The 27682-nt window shown below is 36.0% G+C and overlaps 1 protein-coding gene across 3 annotated transcripts in view; it reads right to left on the bottom strand.

The window, feature by feature from the left end:
• The window catches only part of AKT3 (AKT serine/threonine kinase 3), a 361571-nt gene that overhangs the window by 60449 nt on the left and 273440 nt on the right, over positions 1 to 27682 (bottom strand). For all 3 annotated transcript variants that reach the window (XM_028845179.2, XM_028845182.2, NM_001266640.1), the window contains 2 exon segments: positions 16646 to 16768; positions 7384 to 7512 (listed from right to left, as the gene is read on the bottom strand). In XM_028845179.2, the coding sequence (XP_028701012.1) occupies positions 7384 to 7512; positions 16646 to 16768 (252 nt within the window).

Here is a 27682-nt window from a genome sequence, read left to right as displayed (position 1 = left end):
GAAACTACATATTTTTAAATGATACTATCAATTCAAGTTTCCAATGTAAATATTTATTTGGCTAATGGGCCTTTTAAAAAAAAAATCTATTCATTCCAATATTCTTTTACCAGGAGGATTTACTAGGAGGTTAAAGGAACACCTCCCTCAGCCTACCCACCAGGCCACACAATGCACCCAAGGCAAGCAATTATAAGGAGGCTATGTATGCCCTGGAGTGGCTTACTGCTCAATCAATAATCCTGACAGAACAGATGGGGGAAAAAATTAAACATCTAAACAAACTGTCTGCACACCTATGTTGTGAAAGTAAACTGCGAACTTGGATGAACCAATTTACCACTAATTCAAAAAAAAAAGTTTTTTCCAGTAGTCTTACATTTCAGGTAACTGATAGATGTGTGTTTTATACCTAAACACACATCTGTATCATTTATCATTTATGGGAGCCCTTCATATATTCTTAACATCACAGGTATGGGCTAAGAAAAAAAGACCTATAAATCTTCTCATTCAGATTTTAAAGTGAACTGCAGTTTCAGGAAAAGTATCCATTTCAATACATAAGATTATAAATTCTACAGTTGCTTGGTATTTTCTTCATAAATACATATTTTATAACTATTTCTCAACTGCTTTAATAATTTTTAAGCGACAGCAACTGTCAATGCCATTTGCTATGAATTGTATGAAGGCTGTATGCTTTATGGCCACCTCTCCTAGCACACACAAATACTTGTACACGGTTAACATCGTACTTTCAAAAGCAAACTCTGGCTAGCACAGGAAAAATCCTACGACAAGAGAAAGGCTAAATGGATACAATAATGATGATTAGATCATACTTACACATATCTTCCAAGAGATTTCTATACTTCTTTTTTATTCTGAAGCAATAGACATTATGGGATTCCAAGAAACTGAGCCTTTATAACCCAAGTAACAATAGCCATTGTAAAATACTATAGGTAATCACTAGTGTTCCCAGTTAGGGTTAGTTTTGTATATGTTCTCATGGTACAGAGAATTTAAAATTAAACTTTGTGCTTAAACTAGAATCATACCAAAGTACTGAATGCAAATATTCTGTTAAAGCCAAAAGACCATATAACATTGAAAAGAAGTTAGGGCAAAAAATAGCTACTTTAAGAACTGACAGACCTCTAAGTAAGTACAAGATGCCACTTATAAACATTGAGAGGCGTTAATTCCATTTTAGTTCATATTTAAACAATGTCTAATTATGAGATAAAATGGAATGGCTTGTAATATTACCCAGAAAATCATATAAAATAGCAACATACTATAGAAAGAAATTAAATATATTCAACTAAACAGTAAGCCAACTCATATGAGAGTTAGAAGTTCTTAAATATGAATTCTAACTATAGAGCAGACAACTTCTATCTGAACTCATCCCTCTACTCCTTTAATGTTCCCTTTAATCATGGTGATGAGATCTTTTCTGAATTACCAGGAATATTAAGGTTTTCAAAATTACCCCAGGTGGATAGATATCATATGAATTATTAACAGGTAAATAAAATGCTAGGGTTGTCCACAATTTTAGAAAGGCTACTAAAACAACTCTTTCTTTTCACAGAAAGCATAGAGATTCTAAGACTAGCTTTACAATCTGCTGGAATATAGTAGAACTTTGTGCAAAGACTAATCAGAATGTAACTACATGTGCTACTATTTTTACCTACAGATTAAATGTGCAAACATATGTAACTAGCCTCATACATTTCTCTTCAGACCTCCTAAAAACAATATTGGCAGCTCCCACAAAATGACATATTTTACATTTATTCTTTGTTGGATTTAAAATAAAGAAAATTCTATTTAGTACATTTCGAGAAAGTTAGCTTCTAAACATTTCCCACACCTGCAACACTAGTCCACGCCCTGGCACCTCCTTTATTACCTTTTCTGGAAGTTAATCTATATCTTTGATTTTTAATTTATATACAATTTAATCTCCATTTGTACTATGACCTAAAACGATGACTTTGAGCAAATCTTTGTATCAAAATAGTTATCAAAATATTCTCATCTATTTCAGCTATTTTAAAAATGTTACATTATGTTACATTATATGTAAGATATTAAAGACAGTAGGTTTCAAAGAAAAAAATCTGGAAAATTAGAGCAAGTGAAATGTTTTCTAAGAATGGGATTCTAAAAAACTAAAAAGAATGCATCAAATACTGCTTCAGTAACTGGAAAAACAAATCATTTTACATTTAGATGAAATAAAATTATATACATTTTTTTCTCAATAGCAACCACAGCTAGATATTATATATTTCCCAACAATCAAGTCATTTTTTGCAATCTTTGTTAGTTCTAACTCGATTATCAAATAATTTTTATTTTTACACTATTACAGAAGTGCATTTCTCTAGGTTTCCAAAACCACCTTATTCAACCTTCCCCATCTGTCACCATCTGCTTCTTTTTAGCATGTACTTTTTGTGTGATCACATAAGCATGTGAAAACTAACTAACATTCAGATGATTATCTGCTGGTACATTTGAGGACTGGGCATAATAAAAGTGAACTGCCAAAACGCACTTAACACTTTTAATTTTGTTGGGTCTTGCATGTAAGCTACATTTGATTTTCAAACTGTTTTACAGTTGGAAAGTTGATCAGGTACTGCTAACTCAAGAGCAAAGCTGAGACTCTAAATAATTAGCACTGCATAAAATGGTTTGGATTCAATAGAAGCCAAATCAAATAATAAAATTTAACAGTAAGAGTTTATATGTGATTTCTAATTTCTTTTATAATTTCTAGGTGTGAAAATACAGCACAGATTATAAAAACAAAATCCCCTCAAGATATCATATGATCCATAATTTACTATAAGTTTATTTCCTTCTAATGTACAAAAGAGCAAAGGTACATTCATTTAAAGCTACACATGCAAATGCAGTTTTCAGGACGTAGCACACTAAATGCATAGTGCATATGCCAGCTAGAACTGAACCTCTGTAACCTGTTAAAAACACAAAACAAAACAAAAACTAGCCTTTTCTACATTAACAGTATTGTTAAATTCTTCCCAAGCTGGAAAACTGCATTGTAAGCTGCATCCTTCCTCAAAAGAGATAACAGAACAATACCTTAAAAATATTTTTTTCAACAAATGGCACATTTATACTGTAAGTTTTATGTTTTCCTCATTTGCCACAAGAAACAAATTAAGTTCACTTAAACCTAAGTTTATTTTAAAACCTGCCATGTATCTGACATTGAACATTTAATAAACTGGCTTTAAACTGATTTTTAACACTCTTTGTGAAGTATCTTCAAAATACCCTTCACCCGTCTTCATACCAGATTAAAAAAACATAAAAGGTGAAGGAACACTATTGCTAGGTGAAGTATAGGTTGCAGCAAGATTCCTACATAATGTGTAAACAAATCTTCTGTAAAGACAGAAGGGATAATGTTGACAGTGAGTCATTCACAAGAGAAGCAGTAGTCAAGAATGTATTACAGATTTGATACACAACTACTACTCCTAATATTGTCACAAAAAGCCCAGCATTAATAATGGTAATGTACTAGAAATTTCAAGGACCAAAAAAAGTGAGAGACACCATCTGAGGTAAAAAGAAGAGGCTGGCTTCAGCTCCTGCCAATCCCTCCCTAACACTGACCATGTAAATCTGATCACAGTATCGCCTTGCTCTCAATTCACAAGTGATTTTCCCTAGCCCACAGGATCAAATCTAAAACTCTGTTACATTTCAATCCCTATCTATGTGTCCAGCCTCCTCTCCTGCTTCCCCTTTTCCGCTGCCGGACCCTCCCTGCAGGCTTAAGCACGTTTCCTCTTCCTTCCACTCCACTGTATGGAACTAGTAAAACAGTTATTTTCTTGCACAGTAATAACTGTTTTCCATAACTTATCACCTTAGTAAACAGCAAGCCACTTGAGGGCAAAAGACATTTTCTACCATCATTGTATTCCCAGTACCTAAGGTAATGCCTGATACTTAAAAAATATTCAATAAATAATTATTTGATGAATGAATGAGTGTTCTTCAGTAAAATGGTGCCACTGAAGACCAGAATAAAGGAATTAATTCTTATTTTTTAAGGGTAAACACAGTCAGAGTTTAAAAACGCAAGATGTGACACGACATTTAAAATATAAAAGCTACAATTTCATGTTGTTTCAAGATTTCTCATACTCAAATAATAACAACAATAATCATTCTTCCCTATAAAAACATGGTGTCAAGATTTTAATTATGAATCACTGTGTATCAACCAAGGATGGGTATATAAACTGTTTTTAAAGATCAGACTTTTGAAGTATTAAAAAAGGTATACATAAATGTTTTCTTGTCTTTAAAGAGAAACTCATAATTTTGTGGGAACTATAAACTTTCCATACAGAAACAAGTGTACTCTTCTTGCATTAAATTCTTAATTTGTTCTTCAGCTAATGACATTGCGTAGGAAATAATATCTTTGTTTCTCAGATCATCTGCTTCTTAAATGAGATGTATTCATCTTCTTTAGAAATAATTTACCCTAATTGTGACACAACTAATTTTGTTATTCTAAATATGGCATATCTTTTTCCATAGCAAATTTATAGCAGGGGTAACTGAACTCCAGAGAAACAAATAATTTTTTTGTGACATTTATAAAAACAATTCTATTCTAGAAAATATTTTATTTGAATAAACAAGAAACAGTGTTACTAAAGTTTTACCTAATTCAACCACAAAAATAGAGAATTCTAAACTACAGATTTTTAAAGAGAGAAAATTATATTTTTGGCAAGAAAATAGTAGGAAATTTATTGTATTTTAAATAGTAGCACTTATTTACAATAATTTAACATTGTTGAAATGTAAATGTAATCCCTAGTTGAAAAGAACTATTAGAATAATAGACTAGCATGAGTTACTATATGTATAAGGAATGCGAGCATCATTGGGGATTTTACTTCCTAATTTCTTTTGATTACATTTTCCTGTTGGGCAGGAAATTTACAAAGTATTCATTTAAAAATTATGATTATTTATATTTGTAAGTGGTCTTCAAATTAGGATTTTTTGAGGCCAGGACATATGTAGTTTAAAAAGTAAAAGTGGGCTTTATAGTCAGACAAACTAATTAGAATCTTCATTACACTTCCACCACTTCCCGGTTGTGTACAGATAACATTTAAACATTCTGATCTCATGTTCCCTCACCTTTAAAAAAAATTGTATTTGCTACCTATCATCAAAGATTATTCCAAATGTTAAATGAAATAGATGTAATGCACTTACACAGCATGTGGCACATAGTAGATGCTCATTAAATAGTTACCCTCACACATCAAGTATTAACACCTCCCTATTTGCCTATAGCCACAAAAACTGTATTGGAGTTTGAGGGGAAATGGAGCACTAGCTCCTCTCTTTGGAAAGCTCTTCCCTTTTACCTTTGCGATAGGTACCATCTCTTTCCATCAACCATCACTTTCCCTGAACATACTGTCTGTGAAAGATGTTATTTTCCAAAGATGGCTGTGGCAGTATCTCCCATCTCACATGCTCTTCTGCAACGTAAAGGTGTGGTCTCTGTCTCCACCACTTAAACGTGTGCAGGCTTACAACTGCTTCGGGGAGTAAGGGTATGACAGAAATGATGTTGTGTGACTTCCGAAAATAGGCCATAAAAGGAGATGCATAAACAAATGTTCAGAGCAGCAGCATTATTCACAGTAGCCAAAAAATGGATGCAACCCAATGTACATCAGCTGCTGAACAAATAAACGAAATGTGGTTTATCCATACAATGGAATATTATCCAGCCATAAAAAGGAATGAAATAACAATAATATGCTAAAAATGGGAAAGAAGCCAGTCACAGAAGACTCCATACTGTATGATCCCATTTGTATGAAATGTCTACAACAGGCAAATCTATAGAGACAAAAAGTACATCAGTGGTTGCCTACGGGGGAAGGAAGAATGAGGAGCTAATGGGTATGGGGTTTCTTGCTGGAGTGATGAAAATATTCTGGAATTGGACAGTGGTGATAGTTCTACAACTCTGTGAACGTACTAAAAATCACCAAAGTGTGTATTTTAAAGAATAAGTTTTATGGTACATAAATTGTACTCCAATTATAAAAATATCTGTGAAATCAAACTTTTAAAAAGTTAATAGTCTTGATGGTTTACTAGGTGGAAACAAAGGCACCATGCAGCTTCTAACGTGTTCCCCAGGACATTTGCTTTTAGCGCTCAGAGCCAAAGAAGTCTGACTGCATTGAAATTGTCATTATGAGGAAGTCCAGACCCATGGACAGAAGGGCTACATATAAGTGCTCCTGCCAACAGCCCAAATAAGTTACTAGTGGACGGCCGGCAGAACTGTCAGACATGTGAGTGAAGATGCTTCCGGATGACTCCAGTCTCCAGCCATAGAATCCTGCTCTCACTGTAAAGTCTTTCAGGCTGAGACCTCATACGTAGTGGAGCAGAAATTAGCTGTCCTTGCTGTGCCCATCTGCATTCCTGATTCACAAAATCCATTATTTTATAGAAAATGGTTGTTTTCCACTGATAAATACTAGGGTGGTTTGTTACACAGCATTAGTAACTGGAACACCATCTACAACAGCCACACCACACCCTTACATTTAATCGTGCTTTTTTTTTTTTGTTTATGAAACTTAAGACATTATGTTATTTCTTTTTTTATTTTCATTGTCTCCCTCCACTGAAAGCTAAGTTCCCTGAGACTAGGATCCTTTTCTGTCTTGCGCCTGTAACCCCATTATCCAGAAAAGTACCTGATATACAGCAGATATACAATAAATATCTGTTGAATAAACAAATTAATAAATTATTGTGGAACCCTTAGCACAGGGAGGTTACCACTTTGGAGCTTCCTTTGACATAAATTCCAAAATGTAGCTACTGTCATTTCAATAATTTTCCCAATAAAATAATTTTAAATAAACCCACAATACTATAAATTAAAAATCACTGTTGTTTCTAAGGAAAGTCCAAGATGGTTTATAAAAATATAAATATTCTTGCTGAAATCAATTATTCTATTTTAATAAATGAATCAAAATGGGTATAGCCAAGATAAAATGGATATGGCCAAGATATAAAAATTGATTTAATCGACTTTAGTTAGTACCTTTGTGCTTATAGTTTATAAAATTAATTTCAATATATTCTTGGTCCTACAATATCCCATTATAGCAAATTAAGAACAAAAAAATTTTGATTCAGGTTGAAATATAGATAAAAGTAGTAGACACTAGAGTTAACTTTTAATGCTTAAATGGTTTACTTTACAAAACATTATGTCAATGTTACTTTCCTATTAGTGGAGCCGAAGCCTACCTCTGGTGCCAGATATTCTGGAGTGCCACAGAACGTCTTCATGGTGGCTGCATCTGTGATCCCTTCTTTGCAAAGTCCAAAATCTGTAATTTTTATGTGGCCATCTTTATCCAGCATTAGATTCTCCAACTGTGTATTAAGAAAAATGATATAATTTGTTCTACAGTCTTCAGCAACAGGAAAATACCATTTTGAAAAACTACTGAATGCTGAGTAAGGTATTTTTGAAACAGGACATAGTTGTTGTAGCTAATAGAACTTTCAGTACTTACAAACCCTGTTGTTTCACGTGTAAAAAGAAACATGTTTTATCAAACACTTCAGGATGATAAAATTTTCTATTTTTAAACCAACAGGAATGAGTGATACTGCTTTAAGAGCCATTATTTTGTAAGTTCTGAAAATTAAAGCCTAGTCAACTTTTCAAAGTAGACATCAATCCTCTCTTTTTTAAAAAAAGAAAATGTGATCTAAACAATCCCAAAGAGATGAGCATCCTCTTCTAGATATTTACAGATGGTTTTCAACAATTTCTCCTGGGAATCTATTGCTATTATAAAATATTCACTTACAGAAATGTTTTTTGGTGGTGCTTGTAAATCAAACCTAAATCTTATTTTGTAAGGTAAGGCGATATCCTCTTTTGCAGTTCTTTGTAATTAAGAAATACCAACCCTTTTAAACATAAAAAGAAAAAGAACATCAAAGTCAAACATTCAACAGTTAATAAAAATATATAGCATAAATGTTATAAAGTTGGACTCTCTTTGAATCCATTAATTCAAAACACCAAAGAAATCTTAAAGATTTAACCAAGTAACAGGATCATGTGGCTCAAGCGGAAAATTATGAAACGTAAAAGAGGAGGAATTTGTGCAAAGCCAACACAATTAGAAATAACAATGTAATCAGCCAGTTCCCCTTGAGCTAATGTGAACCTAAGATTATGATTATCATCACACAAAGATACAGATGAGTTCTGAGTTGGATCATACAGCCTTATGTATTCAGGGCCCATAAAACTTTGCCTACTCATGTAGATACAACCTAAAGGTATTTCTTTGGTCATACAGAAAAAATATATAAAATGTGAAAAGTATATTAACAGGATAAATGGTAGTTAACTTTCATTTAAGGAATAGATTCTTATTCTACTCCTTAATGTGATGACATTTGAAAGAATGTACCTCGACTCTGACGTTAATATCGAATTTAAAACAGATCTCCACTTAAGAACATAAACAGATTATCAGTCATATAAAATATGTTATCATACTCTCTGCCATATTGTCAAATGTCTTATAAACCAGACACTAACTACAGTTAGGCAAGTTGTGTTCACTGAAGCAAAGATCAGAATAAACAAAAGTCCTTTTTTATAGTACTTCAATGTGTTATGTAACTAAACCAAACGCTTGATACACATTTCATGTATACCATATCTCACAGAGGTAAGTCTGGCTTCAATTTTTTTCTACAGAAAGCTGAATGAACCCTAAATATACTGCTGAACCTTTTTAAAAAAAATTTTTTTTTTGAGACAGAGTCTCTGCCACCCAAACTGGAGTGCAGTGGTGTGATCACCTGAGCCTCCTGAATGGCTGGGAACACAGGCACGTGCCACCATGCCTAGCTAATTTCTTAATTTTTTATAGTGACGAGGTCTCACTTTGCTGCCCAAGTTGGTCTCGACCTCCTGGGTTCAAGTAATCCACACACCTCAGCCTCTCAAAGTTCTGGGATTACAGGCATGAGCCACCATGCCTGACCAAATCAAAATTTTTTATTTTATCCAAACTCAGTTATCTTGCATCTTCCTAATATTTCTCTACCATCCAGAACCTATAAATCAAGCCCAATTTGCACAAATGACAGTAAGTCTTGTATACCGAAACCAATCAGAAACATCAAGAGTCTTCATCTCTCCTATTTTCTCTTTCTGCCTTGGTCTGTCTCTTCTCAGCCTCTGGTTTCTCTCTTTTTTCCACCTCTTTCAAACAACCTCTCTTCTTCCTCCCTCCCACTTCGCCATATTGAGAAACGTTAAGTATATACTAAAGCTTCTGTTGTTTTACTGAATAAAAATGTATATGCCCTGTTATTAATTTTTAAAAATATGCTTAATATATAAATATAGCACATAAAATGCTGAAGATCTTTAGTGAATACTCTTTTACTAATACAATACCTTAACAATTCTTGTAAAAATTCCAAATAATACATAATATTGAACAAAATGTGAATGTACTTTCTACACCGTTCCATCCCCGTTAGTTTGGTGTGTAATCTCCTCACATGCTCTGTGTGCATGGGCAAGTCTTCATGAAAACACGACAGACAGGATGCACTATTTCTCCACATTTTCTCAAAGTTATTTCTGAAGTGGCTGGATACAGAAAGACCAAAATGTATAAACACTGCTTTTTAAGACCAAGCTCTGTGTGTGTATGTGTGTGTAAAATTCTGACTTGCATCTAATTCTGTAACCTCGTATTTCATCTCTGAGCCTCAGATCATGGTTGTGAGATGAAGAATGAAATGAGATGCAAGGATAGGTTTGGGTAAGGAATAGGCTGAGGGTGACCAACTCCCAGTTTGCCCAGAAACAAGGGGTTTCTCAGAATGCAGGACATGTAAGTGCTAAAACTGGGCTGTCCTGGGGAAACCAAGACGGCTAGTTACCCTACTTGTTTTACAAAATAGCTTTTAAAAACGTTACAATGACATAGTAAGAAGTAAGATAAGCCTAAGGGATGATTGTGAGAGATGCAGTAAGGGTCATGGCCATGGGGAACGGTAGTACACTGTCTGGGAGGCAGTGGAGAGGAAAATGGATAAGACTATGGGTTTAAGTCAGAGGGTTCATATTAAAATTTGAGCTTTAACCCTTATTCACTGTGTGACCTTGGGTATATTATTAATTTCTACATGCTTCAATTTCATCTATAAAACAAAAGTAAATAACAGTAACAATCCAACGTGATAGTTTTGAAAATTAAATGAGACGTTAAAGGCAAACTTAACATCCTATAAAAACTGAATAAATGAACTGATCTTTCCCTAAAACATGGTTTATTTGTAAATTGTCATGATGTGGGCTCTTCTAAACAACACTGTATTTTAAAGAAAACAACAAACTTCAAGAGTGGAACCCCATAAAACATTTCTGTCAGCCAAATGACTGTATTAAAAATATTTTTCCATATGCAATAATTTATTTTAAGTAACAAAACACAGGCTGGGCACAGTGGCTCATGCCTGTAATCCCAACAATTTGGGAGGCTGAGGCAGGCAGATTGCTTGAGCTCAGGAGTTTGAGACCAGCCTGGGTAACATGGTGAAACCCCGTATCTACCAATAATAGAAAAAACTAACTGTGCGTGATGGCATGTGCTTGTGGTGCAAGCTACTCTGGAGGCTGAAGCGGGAGGCTCACTTGAGCCCCAGGCGTGTGGGGAGGTTGTTATATGCAGAGATGGTGCCACTGTACTCCAGCCTGGGTGACAGAGTGAAATCTTGTCTCAAAAAAACAAAACACAAATGTTTTATAATTTTCTTTCTTTCTTTTTTTTTGTTTTTGAGACAGGGTCTCGCTCTGTTGCCTAGGCTGGAATGCAGTGGCACAATCACTGCTCACTGTAGCCTCAACCTCCCAGGCTCAATTGATCCTCCCGCCTCAGCCTCCTGAGTACACAGGCATGCACCACTACCATGCCCCGCTAGTTTCTGTTTCTTTCTTTCTTTCTTTTTCTAAGAGATGGTATTTTGCCACGTTGCCCAGGCTGGTCCCGAACTCCTGGGTTCAAACAGTCGGCCCACTCTGCCTCCCAAAGTGCTGGGATTACAAGCTTGAGCTACTGTGCCCAGCCTCATAATTTCTCAGTTATTTTGAAGAAGTGTCCACATTCTTCTATCAATTATTTTGTGTTCTCTCACCACCCTAAAATGTCATTTTGCTGAGCATGAATAACTAAAACTTGTCCACCAAAAATATGAAATAGAGACGCATTAGCTTAAAAAACAATATCCCCAAATCTAATCTTGTATAAAGATAAATCAGGAGATAATAAAATGTCCAGTTCTGTTATACAATACATGATAATTTTACTCAATATGCATTAACAGAGTTTCTGTAAAATACAGGAACCATTAGCAGGGTGATTCGTAAACCTGCAGACTGCACAGAAAGTCTTTCCAAAGCGTATCAATGGCCTAGATATATCAGTAACATCTGGAAATCACTGTGTTGGTTCATTTAACACTAACATAATGTAAGCAGTGTTTACATTATTTACAGTAGTCATACATTTTTAGGAATCTTTCTACTGTTTAAAGGAGGAAGAAAAAAATTTACAAATGATCTTTCTTTAGTCTTCTAAATCACTTTCCTGTTTCCCTTTGTTAGCCACATAATATGTAATGCATATTGTCACTGACTGCTCAGGTACTCTAAATTTATGAAACTTTACATGCATCTGTGTGATATTCACAGTCAATCTTAGTTTCCAAGATGTAGAGTAGGGCAGCATGCTTATGCTTATGGATGCATCCACTAACAAAAGTAGTGATGAAGTCAAATATGAAATCATAAGAAACAAGACTGTATATTAAATATCTAAGTAGTGCTTACTATTTCTATCAGAGGGTTGTTATCTAAAAGTTCATGTTTTTGAGGAGAGAAAAAAAATCAGACATAGAATTTGTCTGATTTTTTCTCAAATTCTCATAGACGAATTCCTCATAGAATTTCCACCAAAAAAAATGGCAACATTTTTGGTCCAGCTGAAGTGGACAGGCATTATTTGACAGAAGGTCTGGATTCAGTGCATATATGAAGAAATGATAGATTTTAAAACCTTTTTTCCTGGGCTCAGTGGGCACAAAATTGTAACAAAAATTACTATGTTTCCTCCTGTTCTTGCTGATGGCTAGCATACAATTAAACTTTAAAAATCCTAGCTGTCTTAATACAATGCTTCCCAACCTTTTACATTTCACAGTAAAATACAGATTGAAAGTGGTGGGGCATACCAGGTTCACTGGACAAGATGCTTGAAACCAGAACTCGCTGGCCTGGAGGCCTCTCTGCCAAGGCTCAGTTGTGACCTGTTTGTAGCGCCCAATCTGAGAAGCTATGCTTGAATGTAGGCCAGACTAAATATTTCAAAGTTTAAAAACACCATACATATGGTATCATTTTAATTAAATGACTGACATTGTGATTAACCAAAGGAATGAAAATAGCAGTTCCTGAGGGCTCCGATGACTACTGCAGCAATAGCAATAAACAATTCCTGTCACTCACTCTTAACACCGCATCTGAGCCCACATACATCAAACTCAGTTTTAGGCACCAAGACTCACTCAGGCCCAAGAAGGCAGTAAGGAATTCCTACTCGAAAATTGCAGTTTTAAGTTTAGGGGCATCCAGTGCCAAAATGTCACAAGCTGACCTGCAGAAACTGAATGACCATGGAATGAGGAAAGTGTGCTGAAATTCCGAAAGAGAAACGTTTCTTCACTTCAACCTCTTAATCCAGAAAAGGACTCATCATGTAAATCGACCCCAAATAGGTTGCCAGGCTATTTACAAATTTATTATGAATAAGGAACATAGTTGAATACCAGTACAATTTGATTGTAGAAGTGGAAGGAATGAAGAGCAGTGGCTTAAGATTTCTATATAGGAGGAATCCAGTGACCGTCTGGTTAGCAGTGGGAGCTGGGGAAAGTGTCTTGAGACTCAGCAAGCAAAGCAAGGATGCTTTTCCCATCCAAACTGCATTTATTTGAGGTGAACATGAAGGAGCTGACGAGGTCGAGGAGGGCTATGGTAAAACTCCCTGAAGTCACCCCTTCGTGCCATTACTAAGTGTTAGAAAGTATCTAAATTTGTTTGGTGCTTTCTCATATTAATACCGTAAATGGTTAACTATTCTCACATTAGGTGGGAAACAAGATTAAGTGTTCTACAAATAGGATATAGCAACAAGTTATGTATTATTTTCTCCCATAAACTAGCGAGAAATTAATTCTTAATGAATTCCAGTATCGTTATATTCACCTTTGCAAATGACCCTGTTCAGCCTACGCTGTGCTTAGATGGCCATGGTCATTGGTTGTATTTGTAAAATAAGCTAAGCAGAAAAGAAGATTTTAACATACAATTTGCACTACTGAAGAAGTCTTTGAAGAGATTTCTTCGAATTTTTAGGCAATCATGAAGCAACAGAAGTTTTCCTTAAGTAATCACAAGGAATTTGGGTCCTTAATAAAAATAAAACTTCATTACATGATGTGTATTGACAAATTAAATGAACTTACTTTCTAAAGTACAACGAAGCTTTCAATAATTTTTCTGTTGCTATAAACACTAATTTATTAGGAAACAGGAACTGATAAAAATATCTTAAGTTAACCTGCACATAAAAGAAGGCTTTGTCTCCATTGCTGAATGAGACAGTGGCAAACGGGTATGGATTTACTTGAGAAGTGCTGCTACTGCAGGCATAGCAATTGGATTTGCATTTGAACAAAGTCAAAGTTATTAGTAATGAGAACAGAGACAAATCTGAGACTGATCAAAGTGAGTACCTAAATCAGTTCGTGATAATGTTCTTTAATACATCTGGTATAAATATATTTGAAACACTCATTCTCTTACCTTCTGCAGTTTAATTTGCAGTTTAGGCTTACAAAGATTCCCAAAGTTAATCCACTGCATCCCCCCATATGCATCCCCCCACTATAATTTCATTTCAACTCTAGAAGTCAGAATGATATAGTGACAAGAACACTCAATAAGGAGCTAGGATTCAAGAGTTCCAAAAATTCTTACTGCTATCAACTTAGGTCATTACTTTTAGTAAGTCATTTACTAGGCCTCTAGGTTTGAAGGACATCACCTATAAATTAAAGACCAGCTCGAAATTTCTGTGATCTTACCTAAAATACATCATTGTATTATAAATAATCATGTTACTATGGATACAAATCCATACTATGGATACAAATAACATTTGTGTAAGTTTTGGATGTTTGATTTCTTATGTTACATGGATTTTTCTAGGTGTACCTTTACAGTTTCTGTCCTATGCTAAATATATACTTAGATCTTTAAGTTGAGGCTATTTTTTTTTTTTAAGAAATAAACTCAGGGAGCAGAGACCACTTAATTGTCAAGTAAACTTGGTGAATTGTGCATTTGGTAACTAATTGACTGATATTCATATATAAAGTAAGTACTTTATATTACAGTTCAACAAATATTTTATATTACAGTTTAACAAATTTAGTCTAATTCCATCATCAGAAAGAATGGGGCAGTGGAACTCACTTAATGAGCTTCAATATACCAATATGTTGGCTGGGCACGGCGGCTCATGCCTAATCCCAGCACTTTGGAAGGTTGAGGCGGGCGGATCACGAGGTCAGGAGATCAAGACTAGCCAACTCGGTGAAACCCCGTCTCTACTAAAAATACAAAAATTAGCTGGGCGTGGTGGCATGTGCCTATAATCCCAGCTACTCAGGAGGCTGAGGCAGGAGAATCGCCAGAACCAGGGAGTTGGAGGTTGCAGTGAGCCAAGATGGCACCACTGCACTCCAGCCTGGTAACAGAGCAAGACTCCATCCCAACAACAACAACAAAAATACATACACACACACACCCCCCCCAATATGTTGATTCATTTGATCAGAAATGATTAAAGAAATACTGACCAAGACCATAATCGATACTGCAATGAAATGAATATTCTCTTCTTTAGCAGTCTTTAAGCTAATAATTCAATCTTTTGAATTTAAGCCTTCTGGATGTTACCTATTACTTTAAAATTGTTCTAATTGCCCTAAATCTAAGCATCCCTGTTTCTATCCTTCCCCATTTCACCCCTACATATAAGATTCATAAAACACGTAGTGGGAATGCGAGAAGTGGACTCAGGAAGAGCAGAGCTAACTACTTCTAAGTATATTTGGAAAGTTAACACATATTTTGTCATACCACATAACTAATTCCTTCAAAAAAATCGATATTTAAGACATTTAGACAGTATAGGATTATCTGGCCATGCAGATAACACAAATGCTGAATTCTGCCATATTCCTACTTATAAAAAGGTTCAGGCTAAATACAATCAAACTACTAATTTGTATTAATCTGTAGCCTGTTTTGGCACTTAGACATTTCTGGTCATCTCTGATCTAGATGTTTTATAGGTACATAGTTCAGTTTTTCCTATAACAACATCTTATAGCTTCTATATACCTCATTTCAAACAAAACAGAATTTCATAAAAGCCTCATGTAACTTCTGTTTCTACCAATCATTATGTTACATGAAATAGTATTTGATCAATAAGGCAATTCTGTGTCAAATTTTATATACGATTTGCTTGTTACAAAAGTAAGACTGTAACATCTAGAATTTATTCAAAATGTGTCCTGGCACAAATTCCTTTAATGTAGTCAACCTAATTCATAACACTGTCATGAGAATTACTATTACCTTGTATGAGTTACTCCAGGGATCAACAAATGACAACCTGTGGACTAAACTGAGCCCATCGCCTATTTCATTTACTGGAACATAGCCAAACATATTCATTTACATATTATCTGAGGCTGCTTTTACCCTACACTGATGGAGTTGAGTAGTTTGCAAAAGAGATGATATGAACATCAAAGCCTAAATTATTTTATCTGCCCTTTACAGAAAGTTTGCCAATCCCGAGCTATCCTAAGGGTCTCATCATAATGGAACTCAGAGCAGTCAAGACACTATTACCAACAGAACAAATAGAGTGCTTTCATAAATAAAAAACTAGGCACATTAATAATGGTTATTATGTTAAAACGCTTCAGGTATTTAAAACCACCCAAAGTCAATGTTAAAATCAAAATGAATATGTTCCTTCCAATAGTCTTACTATGCTTCTTCATAAAACATTTCTGTAAACATAATAAAACTTGTTTTAAATGTAACTTGTAACGTTATTTGACTTAATCATGTTTAACATTTTTATTTGATCAGAGAGCAGTCGAGTAGAAATTATTTTGCAAATCAAAAACTCACACATAAATCAACCACATACATGTTAGTGAATAAAATTTCCTCCAAATGTAGTGAACTAAATTTTTAAACATAGTGCTTTTTTCCCAACTAAAAGCTGCTTTTCTCAAAACTGTATCACTTTGTAATTACTTTATGTTTGTCCCTATAGTCTCTGCAAAAAAAATTTTTGATTCCTTTTTTTTTTACCTTGAGATCACGGTACACGATCTTTCCGGAATGTAGATAGTCCAAGGCAGAGACAATTTCTGCACCATAGAAACGTGTGCGGTCCTCAGAGAACACCCGCTCTCTCGACAAATGGAAAAACAGCTGCAGGGTAAACAGCAGGGACAGGATTGTAATAATTACTGATTTAGTGGGGGAAATTAACGCAAACATAAAACACCTCTCATCACCATATTGTGATGATAGATAGTGTACTCTCAGTGGACACTGAGCATTCCTAGACAGCAGCTGGCTTATCTTTTCCAGGTTTCCAAGGGGAAACTGCGAGCTGTTAAATCAGCGTTTTAATCAATATACCAATCTTGTTTAAGGCATTCTGCTTGCTACCCATTTAACCTTCAGTTACCAGAGGAAAAAAGTATGCATCATCAGATTGCAATTTCCCTCTCACTATACTGTTGCTTCACTCTTCAAGGATTAGGTATTGAGACATTACTAAAATAAATGAACACAAGCATAGACATATTTTCTACTTAATTATTTGATTTCAAAGACAAGACTGCCAATTTGCTGAAACTGATTTACGTGAACTTGTTATATTCCACAATTTTTGATTCATCATAGTATCTCTAGAAATATTTTCAAAGTCAAAGTCAAATTATTATTGAGAAACTTTAAGGTTTTATGTTTTTAATTTATTTTGGTAATGCCCAAAAGGAACTGAGAAACATCCATTATTCTCATCACGGTTCTCAATGTATGTTCTATTTTCAGTAATAATTAGCTACAATGCCAATCCTTTCTCATGCAATCACTTAAAACTATAAGCCCATCCATTTCCTAGTTAACTACTTAAAACATATACCATTCGACAGTCCACAAACATTCACTGGGTGCTTACTGTGACCAAGCACCCAGCTCTCCAACAGGCCACTTCTTCATTAAAGAAACTATAAATATTATCTCTCAATTGGACAACATACATAAAGAAAGACCAGGTTTCAGGCACTAGGAACTGACTATCAATCTTAGTTGTTGAAACATGCTTAGAACAACGAAAGATCATTCACAGTGCTGAGTAAATTGTCAGGTATCACAGTATTAATAGATACACAATACATGTCTGTGAAAAAAATGAACCAGTCAATGCACTCTTGACTGCAAGATCAGAAACTATTCCCTTACATGGATCATTGACTCATAATGTTTCTACAATATTGATGAAAATTATGGTTAACTAAGATTTGTTCTGCACACACCAAGTCATTATTTCAGGTAACATAAAACAGGTTCCCTACAAATTTATTCTTCCCCATTCCCACCCTCACCTTCGCTTAACAGCGTATTATTAAGATAAGCTTTATGCATGACCCACTGGCATAGCAAACAGAGAGAGAGAGAGAGAGAGAGAGAGAGAGAGAGAGAGAGAGAAGATCTCATCTATAGCCCCAAAAAGTGTAGCACAACAATAATTATATTAAAACTAAAATATTTTTGCAGTCTCTAAACTTTAATGCTTCCTACTATATTACTGTATTTTATCAAATCTCATATGCTACCAATTGGGATTGCATCATCATTTTATAAAACACCAAGGAAAAAAAGGTTGTCAGTTAAAACTATAACACATGATCTATTCTAAAAGGCATTCTGGGCCGGGCGCAGTGGCTCAAGCCTGTAATCCCAGCACTTTGGGAGGCCGAGGCGGGTGGATCACGAGGTCAGGAGATCGAGACTATCCTGGCTAACATGGTGAAACCCCGTCTCTACTAAAAATACAGAAAACTAGCCGGGCGTGGTGGCGGGCACCTGTAGTCTCAGCTACTTGGGAGGCTGAGGCGGGAGAATGGCATGAACCCGGGAGGCGGAGCTTGCAGTGAGCCGAGATCACGCCACTGCACTCCAGCCTGGGAGACACAGCGAGACTCCGTCTCAAAAAAAAAAAAAAAAAAAAAAAAGGCATTCTGATTACAGAAATTTTAAGTATGTCTTCCAAATAATCAATATAGTATGTGAAAAATCAAATCATTTATACAATTACTCAGGGATAGTTTTCAAAATTCATTCATTTTATATATTTAGACATACACTATCCATTACCAGCCTAACAAGGATAGAAAGTAGAAGGAGCCACGTTTTCCAGGTTAAAATAATTTCTGCCATGCAAAATATCACTAACTTTGATGAAAAGATTGTGTGATCTCTATGTGGAGTTGTGGTAGACTTCTAACGAGATGAAAATAGTAATTAGGTTTCTAAATTTTCTTAAAAGAATGTCAAGTCCACTATCTACTCATTTAACTTTACAAAAAATATGGATCCTCCCTAAATCAATATAATATATGCAAGATTCTAGATCTTTATTTAGACTATGTATCTTCAATGTGTCTGCCAGCCAATTTCTATAAAAATATCAGCTAAAAATTATATTTAAGGGAAAGAATTTACTTCACAGTCTGCTATCTGATGTGTACCCTTACTACTTTATGGAACTTATTCTTAAGATAACCAACAACCTCTTAATCACCAAATCCAATAATCTATTTACAGTCTGCACTGCTTCTTCCAATTCTGAAGCTTAGGACATCACCTACTGCCCTCTTTCTTGAAACACGTTTGGGCTTTGGTAATACGACTCTCTCCTGATTTGCCTCCTCACTTTCTGGATAATCCTTCTCGGTTTCTACTTTGGCTCTCAATCAACTTTTCAATTCAGCATTCATTTAGTGAGTATCAATTATTTTAAAGTCACTGCTGGGCACTGGAAAAGAAAAAGAGGGAATACAATGATAAGAGGAATCTCTTATGTTTACAAGCATTGATTGTGGTAACGTTCTCATGAGTATACACTTAACTCCACATTCATCAAGTTGTTTCCATTAAATATATATAGCATTTTGTATATCAATCATAACTCAACAAAGTGGTTTAAACAAAAGACATAATTCCTGCCATTAAGCAATACGAATGAAGAGGACACAGGTATTGATTTTAAAAAAAAAAAGAGGGTTGTGATAAATTTCATAACTCAGATATTAAAAGTACTTTGAAGGCAAAGAGGGATTAATCTATGCTGGCATCATGTGAGGAGACTTGATAGATAAGAAAAAGCTTTACTTAAGTTTTGAAGAATGGGTTTTTCATAAATGGAAAAGTTAAGGGAAAAATCCCCAAAAAAGTGCTCTTCAAGTTTTATTCATTTGTATTTCCAACACAGCCTAGGACAGTACCTGCACATAGTAGGTGATTAATAAAAATTTAGAAAGCATTAATACTAAAGAGGAAAAACAGCAATGGCAAGAAAATACATGTAGGGAACACATGTATACAAAAAACAATATACAGTCAGATAAATAATAGGATTTCCGGGAAAAAAAAGATGAGATCAGACTGGTTAGGATCTTTACTAACATGATATAAGCAAGAATTTTTTTTCTGTAGATGAGAAGTATGAAAGAATTTTAGGTTAAAAATTAGCATAATTTGGTTCCACATACACAAATCAATGAATGTAATTCATAACATAAACAGAACACAAAAAACACATGACACAGAAAAGGCCTTCAATAAAATTCAACATCGCTTCATGTTAAAAACTCTCAATAAACTAGATATCGAAGGAACATACATCAAAATAATAAGAGCTACTTATGACAAACCCACAGCAAATATCACACTGAATGGGCAAAAGCCAGAAGCATTCTCCTTGAAAACCAGCACAAGACAAAGATGCCCTCTCTCACCACTCCTACTCAACATAGTTATAGAAATGCTGCCAGGGCAATCGGGCAAGAGAAAAAAATAAAGAGCATTCAAATAGGAAGAGAGGAAGTAAAACTGTCTTTGTTTGCAGATGACATGATCCTATATCTAGAAAATCCCATCCTCTCAGCCCAAAAGCTTAAGTTGATAAGCAAATTCAGCAAAGGCTGAGGATAGAAAATCAATGTGCAAAAGTCATAAGCATTCCTATACACCAACAACAGAGAACCAAATCATGGATGAACTCCCATTCACAAGTGCCACAAAGAGAATAAAATACCTAGAAATATAGCTAACAAGGGAAGTGGAGGACCTCTTCAAGGAGAACTACAAACTACGGCTCAAGGAAGTAAGAGAGAACACAGACAAAGGGAAAACATTCCAGGCTAATGAATACAAAGAATCAATATTGGGAAAATGGCCATACTGACCAAAGTAATTTACAGATTCAATGCTATTCACAATAAACTACAATTGAAATTCTTCACATAATTATAAAAAACTATTTTAAAATTCATATGGAACCAAAAAAGAACCCGTAGAGCCAAGACAATCCTAAGCAAAAAGAACAAAGCTGGAGCCATCACACTACCTGACTTCAAACTATATTACAAGGCTACAGTAACCAAAACAGCATGGTACTGGTAACAAAAACAGACACATAAACCAATGGAACAGAACAGAGAACTCAGAAATAAGACCAAGTATCTACAACCATTTGATTTTTAACAAATCTGACACAAATAAGCAATAGGAAAGGACTCCCTATTGACTGATTCATTGATTGACTGACTGAGACAGAGTCTTGCCCTGTCACCCACGCTGGAGTGCAGTGGCATGATCTCAGCTCACAGAAACCTCTACCTTGCAAGTTCAAGCGATTCTCCTGCCTCAGCCTCCTAAGTAGCTGAGATTTATGGGCATGTGCTACCATAGTGGGCTAATTTTTGTATTTTTAGTAGAGATGGGATTTCACCATGTTGGCCAGGCTGGTCTCAAACTCCTGACCTCAAGTGATCTGCCCACCTCAGCCTCTCAAAGTGCTGGGATTACAGGCATGAGCCACCGCATCTGGCCAGGACTCTCTATTTAATAAATGGTGCTGGGAGAACTAGCTAGCCATGTATAAAAAACTGAAACTCCCCTTACTTATACTTTATACAAAAATTAACTCAAGATGGATTAAAGACAAATGTAAAACCCCAAACTATAAAAACCCTAGAATAAAATCTAGGTAATACCATTCAGGACAAAGATATGGGCAATATTTCATGACGAAAACATCAAAAGCAATTGCAACAAAAGCAAAAATTGACAAATGGGATCTAATTAAACTAAAGAGCTTCTGCACAGCAAAAGAAACTACCATCAGAGTGAACAGACAACCTACAGAATGGAAGAAAATTTTTGCAACCTAGCCATCTGACAAAGGTCTAATATCCAGAGTCTACAAGGAACTTAAACAAATTTACAAGAAAAGAACAACCCCATTCAAAACTGGGCAAAGGACATGAACAGACACTTCTCAAAAGAGGACATTTATGTGACCAACAAACACATGAAAAAAAGCTCGACATCACTGATGATTAGAGGATGCAAACAAAAACCAAAATGAGATACCATCTCACACTAGTCAGAATGGTGATTATTAAAAAGTCATGAAACGGATAGATGCCGGCAGGGCTACAGAGAGATGGGAACGCTTTTATGCTGTTGGTGAGAATGTAAATGAGTTCAACCATTGTGGAAGACAAGTGTGGCAATTCCTCAAAGACCTAGAACCAGAAATACCCTTTGACCCAGCAATTTCATTACTGGGTATATACCCAAAGGAATACAAATCATTCTACTACAAAGATACATGCATGCATATGTTCATTGCAGCACTATTCACAATAGCAAAGTCATGGAATCAACCCAAGTGCCCATCAATGATAGATGGATAAAGAAAATGTAGTACATATAATCCATGGAATACTATGCAGCCATAAAAAGGAATGAGCTCATGTCCTCTGCAGGGACATGAATGGAGCTGGAAGCCATTATCCTCAGCAAACTAACGCAGGAACAGAAAACCAAACACTGCATGTTCTCACTCATAAGTGGGAGCTGAACAATGAGAACACATGGTCACAGGGAGAACAATACCACACATTAGGGCTTTGTGGGGCGGAGCCAGGGGAGGGAGATCATCAGGAAAAATGGCTAATGCATGCTGGGCTTAATACTTAGGTGATGGGTTGATAGGTGCAGCAAACCACCATGGCACACATTTACCTATGTAACAAACCTGCACATCCTGCACATGTACCCTGGAACTTAAAAATAAAATGAAATAATTAGCATAATTTTAAAAAGGCAATTCAGGTGAAAATGAGAGAATCAACTAAAAATGCCTGAGACTACAGCCTGCTAAACAATTTTTAAACTACAACAAAAAAGTTACTGACACCACTGTTGTGAAAAGCTGCAGACACAATGAGAGAAAACCGTACCAATCTTTAAGGACATCACTGTCTGGTTACAAGAGCCAGATACATAAACTTTTCTACTGAAATTAAGGTAATTATTATAAAGTAGAGAAGACACTTAAAGAATAAGCACGTTTGGAAATATCAGAAGTTATATTTGAGCTCGCAGAGAGCTTCTGAGGGACATCAGCTAAGGTAGTAGTAACAGACATATAAGGAGAATCAATATGCCAGAGGGAACTAGCTTTTACCACTTGGGTCAAGGGAGAAATCAACAATGTTGAGGTTTTTCTATGGCTGACTGAGTAGATGCTGATATAAAGGAAAAGAATGGGAATGGGGACAGAGGAGCAATGGGTTTTATTTTGACATGCTGATATCTAAATAGGCATTTGATAACACAGCTTTGCAAGGTCATGAAGGTAGATATGGGAATCATTCATAGAAAGGAGACTGTTAAGACTAAGAAAGCAAAGAATAGTCTAGGAATTCAGTAAAAACTGAAAAGATAAGTGAAGGCAGAATCTTAGGGTACTACTATACATAGGACAGAAAAAAGAAGCAAAACAGGACATTGACGTGGAATACTAAGAGATGTAAAAAAAGGAAGCAAGAATACAAGAAGTGAAGGGAAAATAAAGTTTCAGAAAGACAGGAACATTTGCTGAACTTAGGAATTAGGTCATCTGTTCCTTTTCAAAGGTAAGTTGTCATATTTAGGTGGGCTGAAAAGAGAATGTGAAGGCAGAAATAATACACCATTCCTTTAGAAAAAACTGAATGAGGTGAGCTAGGGTATTATTGAACCAGAAGGTTTTGGTGCAACATACTGAATAGCGCCTTCAAGAAAAAGGTTTGTCTAAAGAAACTGACCTATATAACTACAATTCATATGGAATAGGCACACAAATTAAAGACCAAAGAAATAACGAAGCAAGGAACAGGTTATTTTAGGTTATAAAATTTAATACCGAATACTTGAACATGACAATATATGATAAGGTATATGGGAAAATGACTAATAAACAGTGCAACAACAATTAACTCTGAAGAAGCATAAAATGTAATTTTCACCTCATATCATAACAAAATTCGTATGTATTAGTCAAACATAAAATTAAAAACTAGAAAACATGTATAAGTAGTTATGAAGTCTCAAGATGAAGAATAATTTTCTAAGCATAAAAGAAATGGAAGAAACAGACTTTTCGCTTTTCCCCAAGATGGTGGATTGGAGGCTTTCTGCATGCCTCAGCCACTTGGACATAGCAAGATAAAGATAACTCTGTGAGCTTTAATTCAAGAAGGGAAACAGGAATGTACTGAAATCATGAAGTACACGTCAGATCCCAGAGAGGAGAAGGCTTGCAAATAGCCCCAGTGATGGCATCCAGCTGATAAACGTGAAGTGAAGTCCCAGTGCATGAGAGAGGCAGGGAGCCTCCCTCTGTGACTCACCCTTCCACTGGGGATCCAAGCAACCCAGGCCAAAGGAGAGCACTTCATTTCTCTCAATCCTGGAGCTTACCTGGGGAGTGGCTTGGAGTCACCGTGAGGGGAAAAGCTGCAGGCATTTTCCCAGACCCGGGAAAAAGAGCAGGACAATGTTTTTAATTTGGGCACATAAAAAGTCAGCCATTCCTTGATGACCCAGCAGTGTGGCTGCACAGGCATGTTAGTCTTGGACCAGAGATTAAAACACCTGCTCTGGAGTGGGATAGGGGCTTCACAGCCAAAACTGGAAAGTGCCCCAACAATAGGGCTAGAATTGTGCTTTCCCAAGTTGCAAGCCTGGGGCAGCAGGAGAGCTGCTAAAGCTGCAGTTTCTCCTGGGCTGCAAAACTTGCAGTCACGACCAGGTTGGCAACCTGGAACAGATTTGCATGTGCCATTGCTGGGTACCCCACTCTGTTCTCCTGAGATCATGGTGCAGTAGGGCCCTTTCTGCTACATCTCCAAGCTTATCTCCGGCATCCAGAGTAACCGTTTGCCTAGTTCAGCAGCCTAAGCCACGGCACTCCTCCTGGACACAGGTTATGGTAAAGCAGAGCTCTCTCTGCTCCATACCCAGGAAGATCTCTAGGCATGCAGAGTACCTCCTTGCCTGCTTCTGGAGTTCAAGTCACCCCACCCCCTCCTATGCAGAGATCTTGGTGCAGGGGGCCTCTGCTCCATGCTCTAGGTATCTCGAGCACCTACTCTCCTGGACTAGAAGTTTAGACCATCCCCTATCCCTGTGCAGAGAACTTGGGGCTGAGGAAGTTTCCCAGCTACACTACTAGGCACATCTCTGGGCCCTTGGTGGCCACCTACTGAATTCTCCATTGGCACTAGTGCCTGTGTCTGTCATCAGGGGACCTGTACGTGGACCTGTCAGGTCTGGCCCTGCCATTCCTGCCCTCTGCCAACCCCCCAACCCTGGGGCTGGGCAGTGAGCTCAGACTATGGTACATTCCATGAATTGGCCATTGCCTATGGCAACAAAGAGCTTCTGCCAGTGAACAAGTATCAACGTATACACTAAGCCATGCTGGCTGCAGTTGGCTCTTACCTCTAAGTGCCATCTACAGGCTTGCAGGTTAAATGCCACAGCCCAAAATAAAATTGGCCAAAAGAAGCACAGACAACTAAAGAAACAAAGTCAAAGACCCTACCCAGAATTCTCTATGGTCACATCCTGAAGGGAGGGGAAGAAAAGGGAAAGGAGAAAAATATATAATAAAATTACAGGGAAAGAAAGGAAAGAAAAAAATCCTACCCGCATGAAAATAATTACAAAGTTACAAGTGTTAGGGTCTCCAGATAAGAAAAAAGCAGCATAAGAATTCCAGCACTATGAAAAATCTGAATGTAGTGATACCACCAAAGGATCACACTAGCTCTTCAGAAATGGTCTCTAACCAAAATGGAAACTGAGAAATGACAGATAAAGAATTCAAAGTATGGACTGCAAGTAAGCCAAATGAGATCCAAGACGAGGCTGAATATCAACCAAAAAATACTTCTAAAGTAATCCAGGAAATGAAGGAAGAAATAAGCATCTTTAAGAGAAATCAATCAGACTTTCTGGAATTGAAAAAAATCACATAAGGAATTTCAAAATACAACTGAAAGTTTTAACAACAGACTGGACCAAGCAGAAGAAAGACTTGCAGAGCCTGAAGACCAGTATTTCAAACTAATCCAGTCAGACAAAAATGAAGAAAAAATAATTTTAGAAAATGAATAAAGCATTCAAGAAATAAGGGATTACAAAAAGTGATAAAACTTACAAATTACTGGTATTTCTGAGAAAGAAGAAGAAAAAGTAAACAATGAGGAAAATATATTTGAGGAAACAACTCAAGAAAACTTTGGTAATCTTGTTAGGGAGGCAGATATCCAGATACAAGAAATCCAGAGTACAACTGTGAGATACTATACAAAATAAACATCACCAAGGCACACTGTCACCAGACTGTCCAAGGTCAACACTAAAGAAAAAAAAAAAATCTTAAAGGCAGCTAGAGAAAAAGGGCAGATCAAAGGGAATGCCATTAGGCCTACAGTCAACTTCTTAGCAGAAACCTTACCAGCCAGGAGAGATTGGAGGCCTATTTTTAGCATTCTTAAAAAAAAAAAAGAAAGAAAGAAAAAGAAAGAAAGAAATTCCAACCAAGAATTTCGTATCTTGCCAATCTAAGCTTCATAAGTGAAGGAGAAGTAAAATCTTTTCCAGACAAACAAGCACTAAGGGAATTTGTTACGACTAGATCAGCCTTATGAGAGATCCTTAAGAGAGTTCTAAATATGGAAACAAAAGAAAAATAAATGCTACCACAAAAATGCATTGAAGTATATAGCCCACAGACTGTATAAAGCAACCACACACTGGAAAGTATAAAGCAACCAGCGAATAACTTCATGATAGGATCAAAACATCACATAACAGTATTAGCTTTGAATGTAAATGGTCTAAACACCTCACTTAAAAGACACAGAGTGGCATGTTGGATAAAAAAACAAGACTCATCCCATCTGGCTGTCTTCAAGAGACCCATCTTATACATAATGACACCCATAGGCTCAAAGTAAAGGTTTGGAGAAAGAGCTACCACACAAATGGAAAACAAAAAAGAGCAGGAATCACTATTCTTTCATCTGATAAAACAGACTTCAAACTAACAGCAGTAAATTAAAAAAAAAAAAAGACAAAGAAGAGTATTACGTAATGATAAAGGGTTCAATTCAACAAGAAGACTTAACTATCACACATATATCTATCTTCTCTCTATATATATATCTTCCATATATGTATATATCTTCCATATATACATATCTCACATGTATGTATGCACCCAATATTGGAGCACCCAGAGTCATAAAACAAGCACTATTAGATCTACAAAAAGACATAAATAGCAACACAATAATAGTGGGGGAGTTCAGCACCCCACTAGCATTAGTGAGATCGAGGCAGAAAACTTACACATTCTGGACTTAAACTCAACGCTTGACCAACTGAATCTGAAAAAGATCTACAGAATACTCTCTCCATCAACCACAGAATATATATTCTTCTCATGTGCACATGGAACAATACTCCAAGACTGACCACATGCTCATCCTTAATTTAAGTCTCAAAAAAGTTAAAAAGAAAAGAAAAGAAAAAACAACAACCCTGAAATCATACTAACTATACTCTTGGACCATAGTGGAATAAAAACAGAAATCAACACCAAGAAGATATCTCAAAACCATGCAGTTACATGAAAATTAAACATCTTGCTCCTGAATGTCTTTTGGGTAAACAACAAAATCAAGGCAGAAATAAAAATGTTATTTG

Source organism: Macaca mulatta, chromosome 1, assembly GCF_049350105.2.
Source record: "Macaca mulatta isolate MMU2019108-1 chromosome 1, T2T-MMU8v2.0, whole genome shotgun sequence".
In the NCBI taxonomy this organism is placed as follows: domain Eukaryota; kingdom Metazoa; phylum Chordata; class Mammalia; order Primates; family Cercopithecidae; genus Macaca; species Macaca mulatta.
The sequence above is the reverse complement of the archived record's forward strand: the minus strand, read 5'-3'. Positions and strand labels throughout refer to the sequence as shown.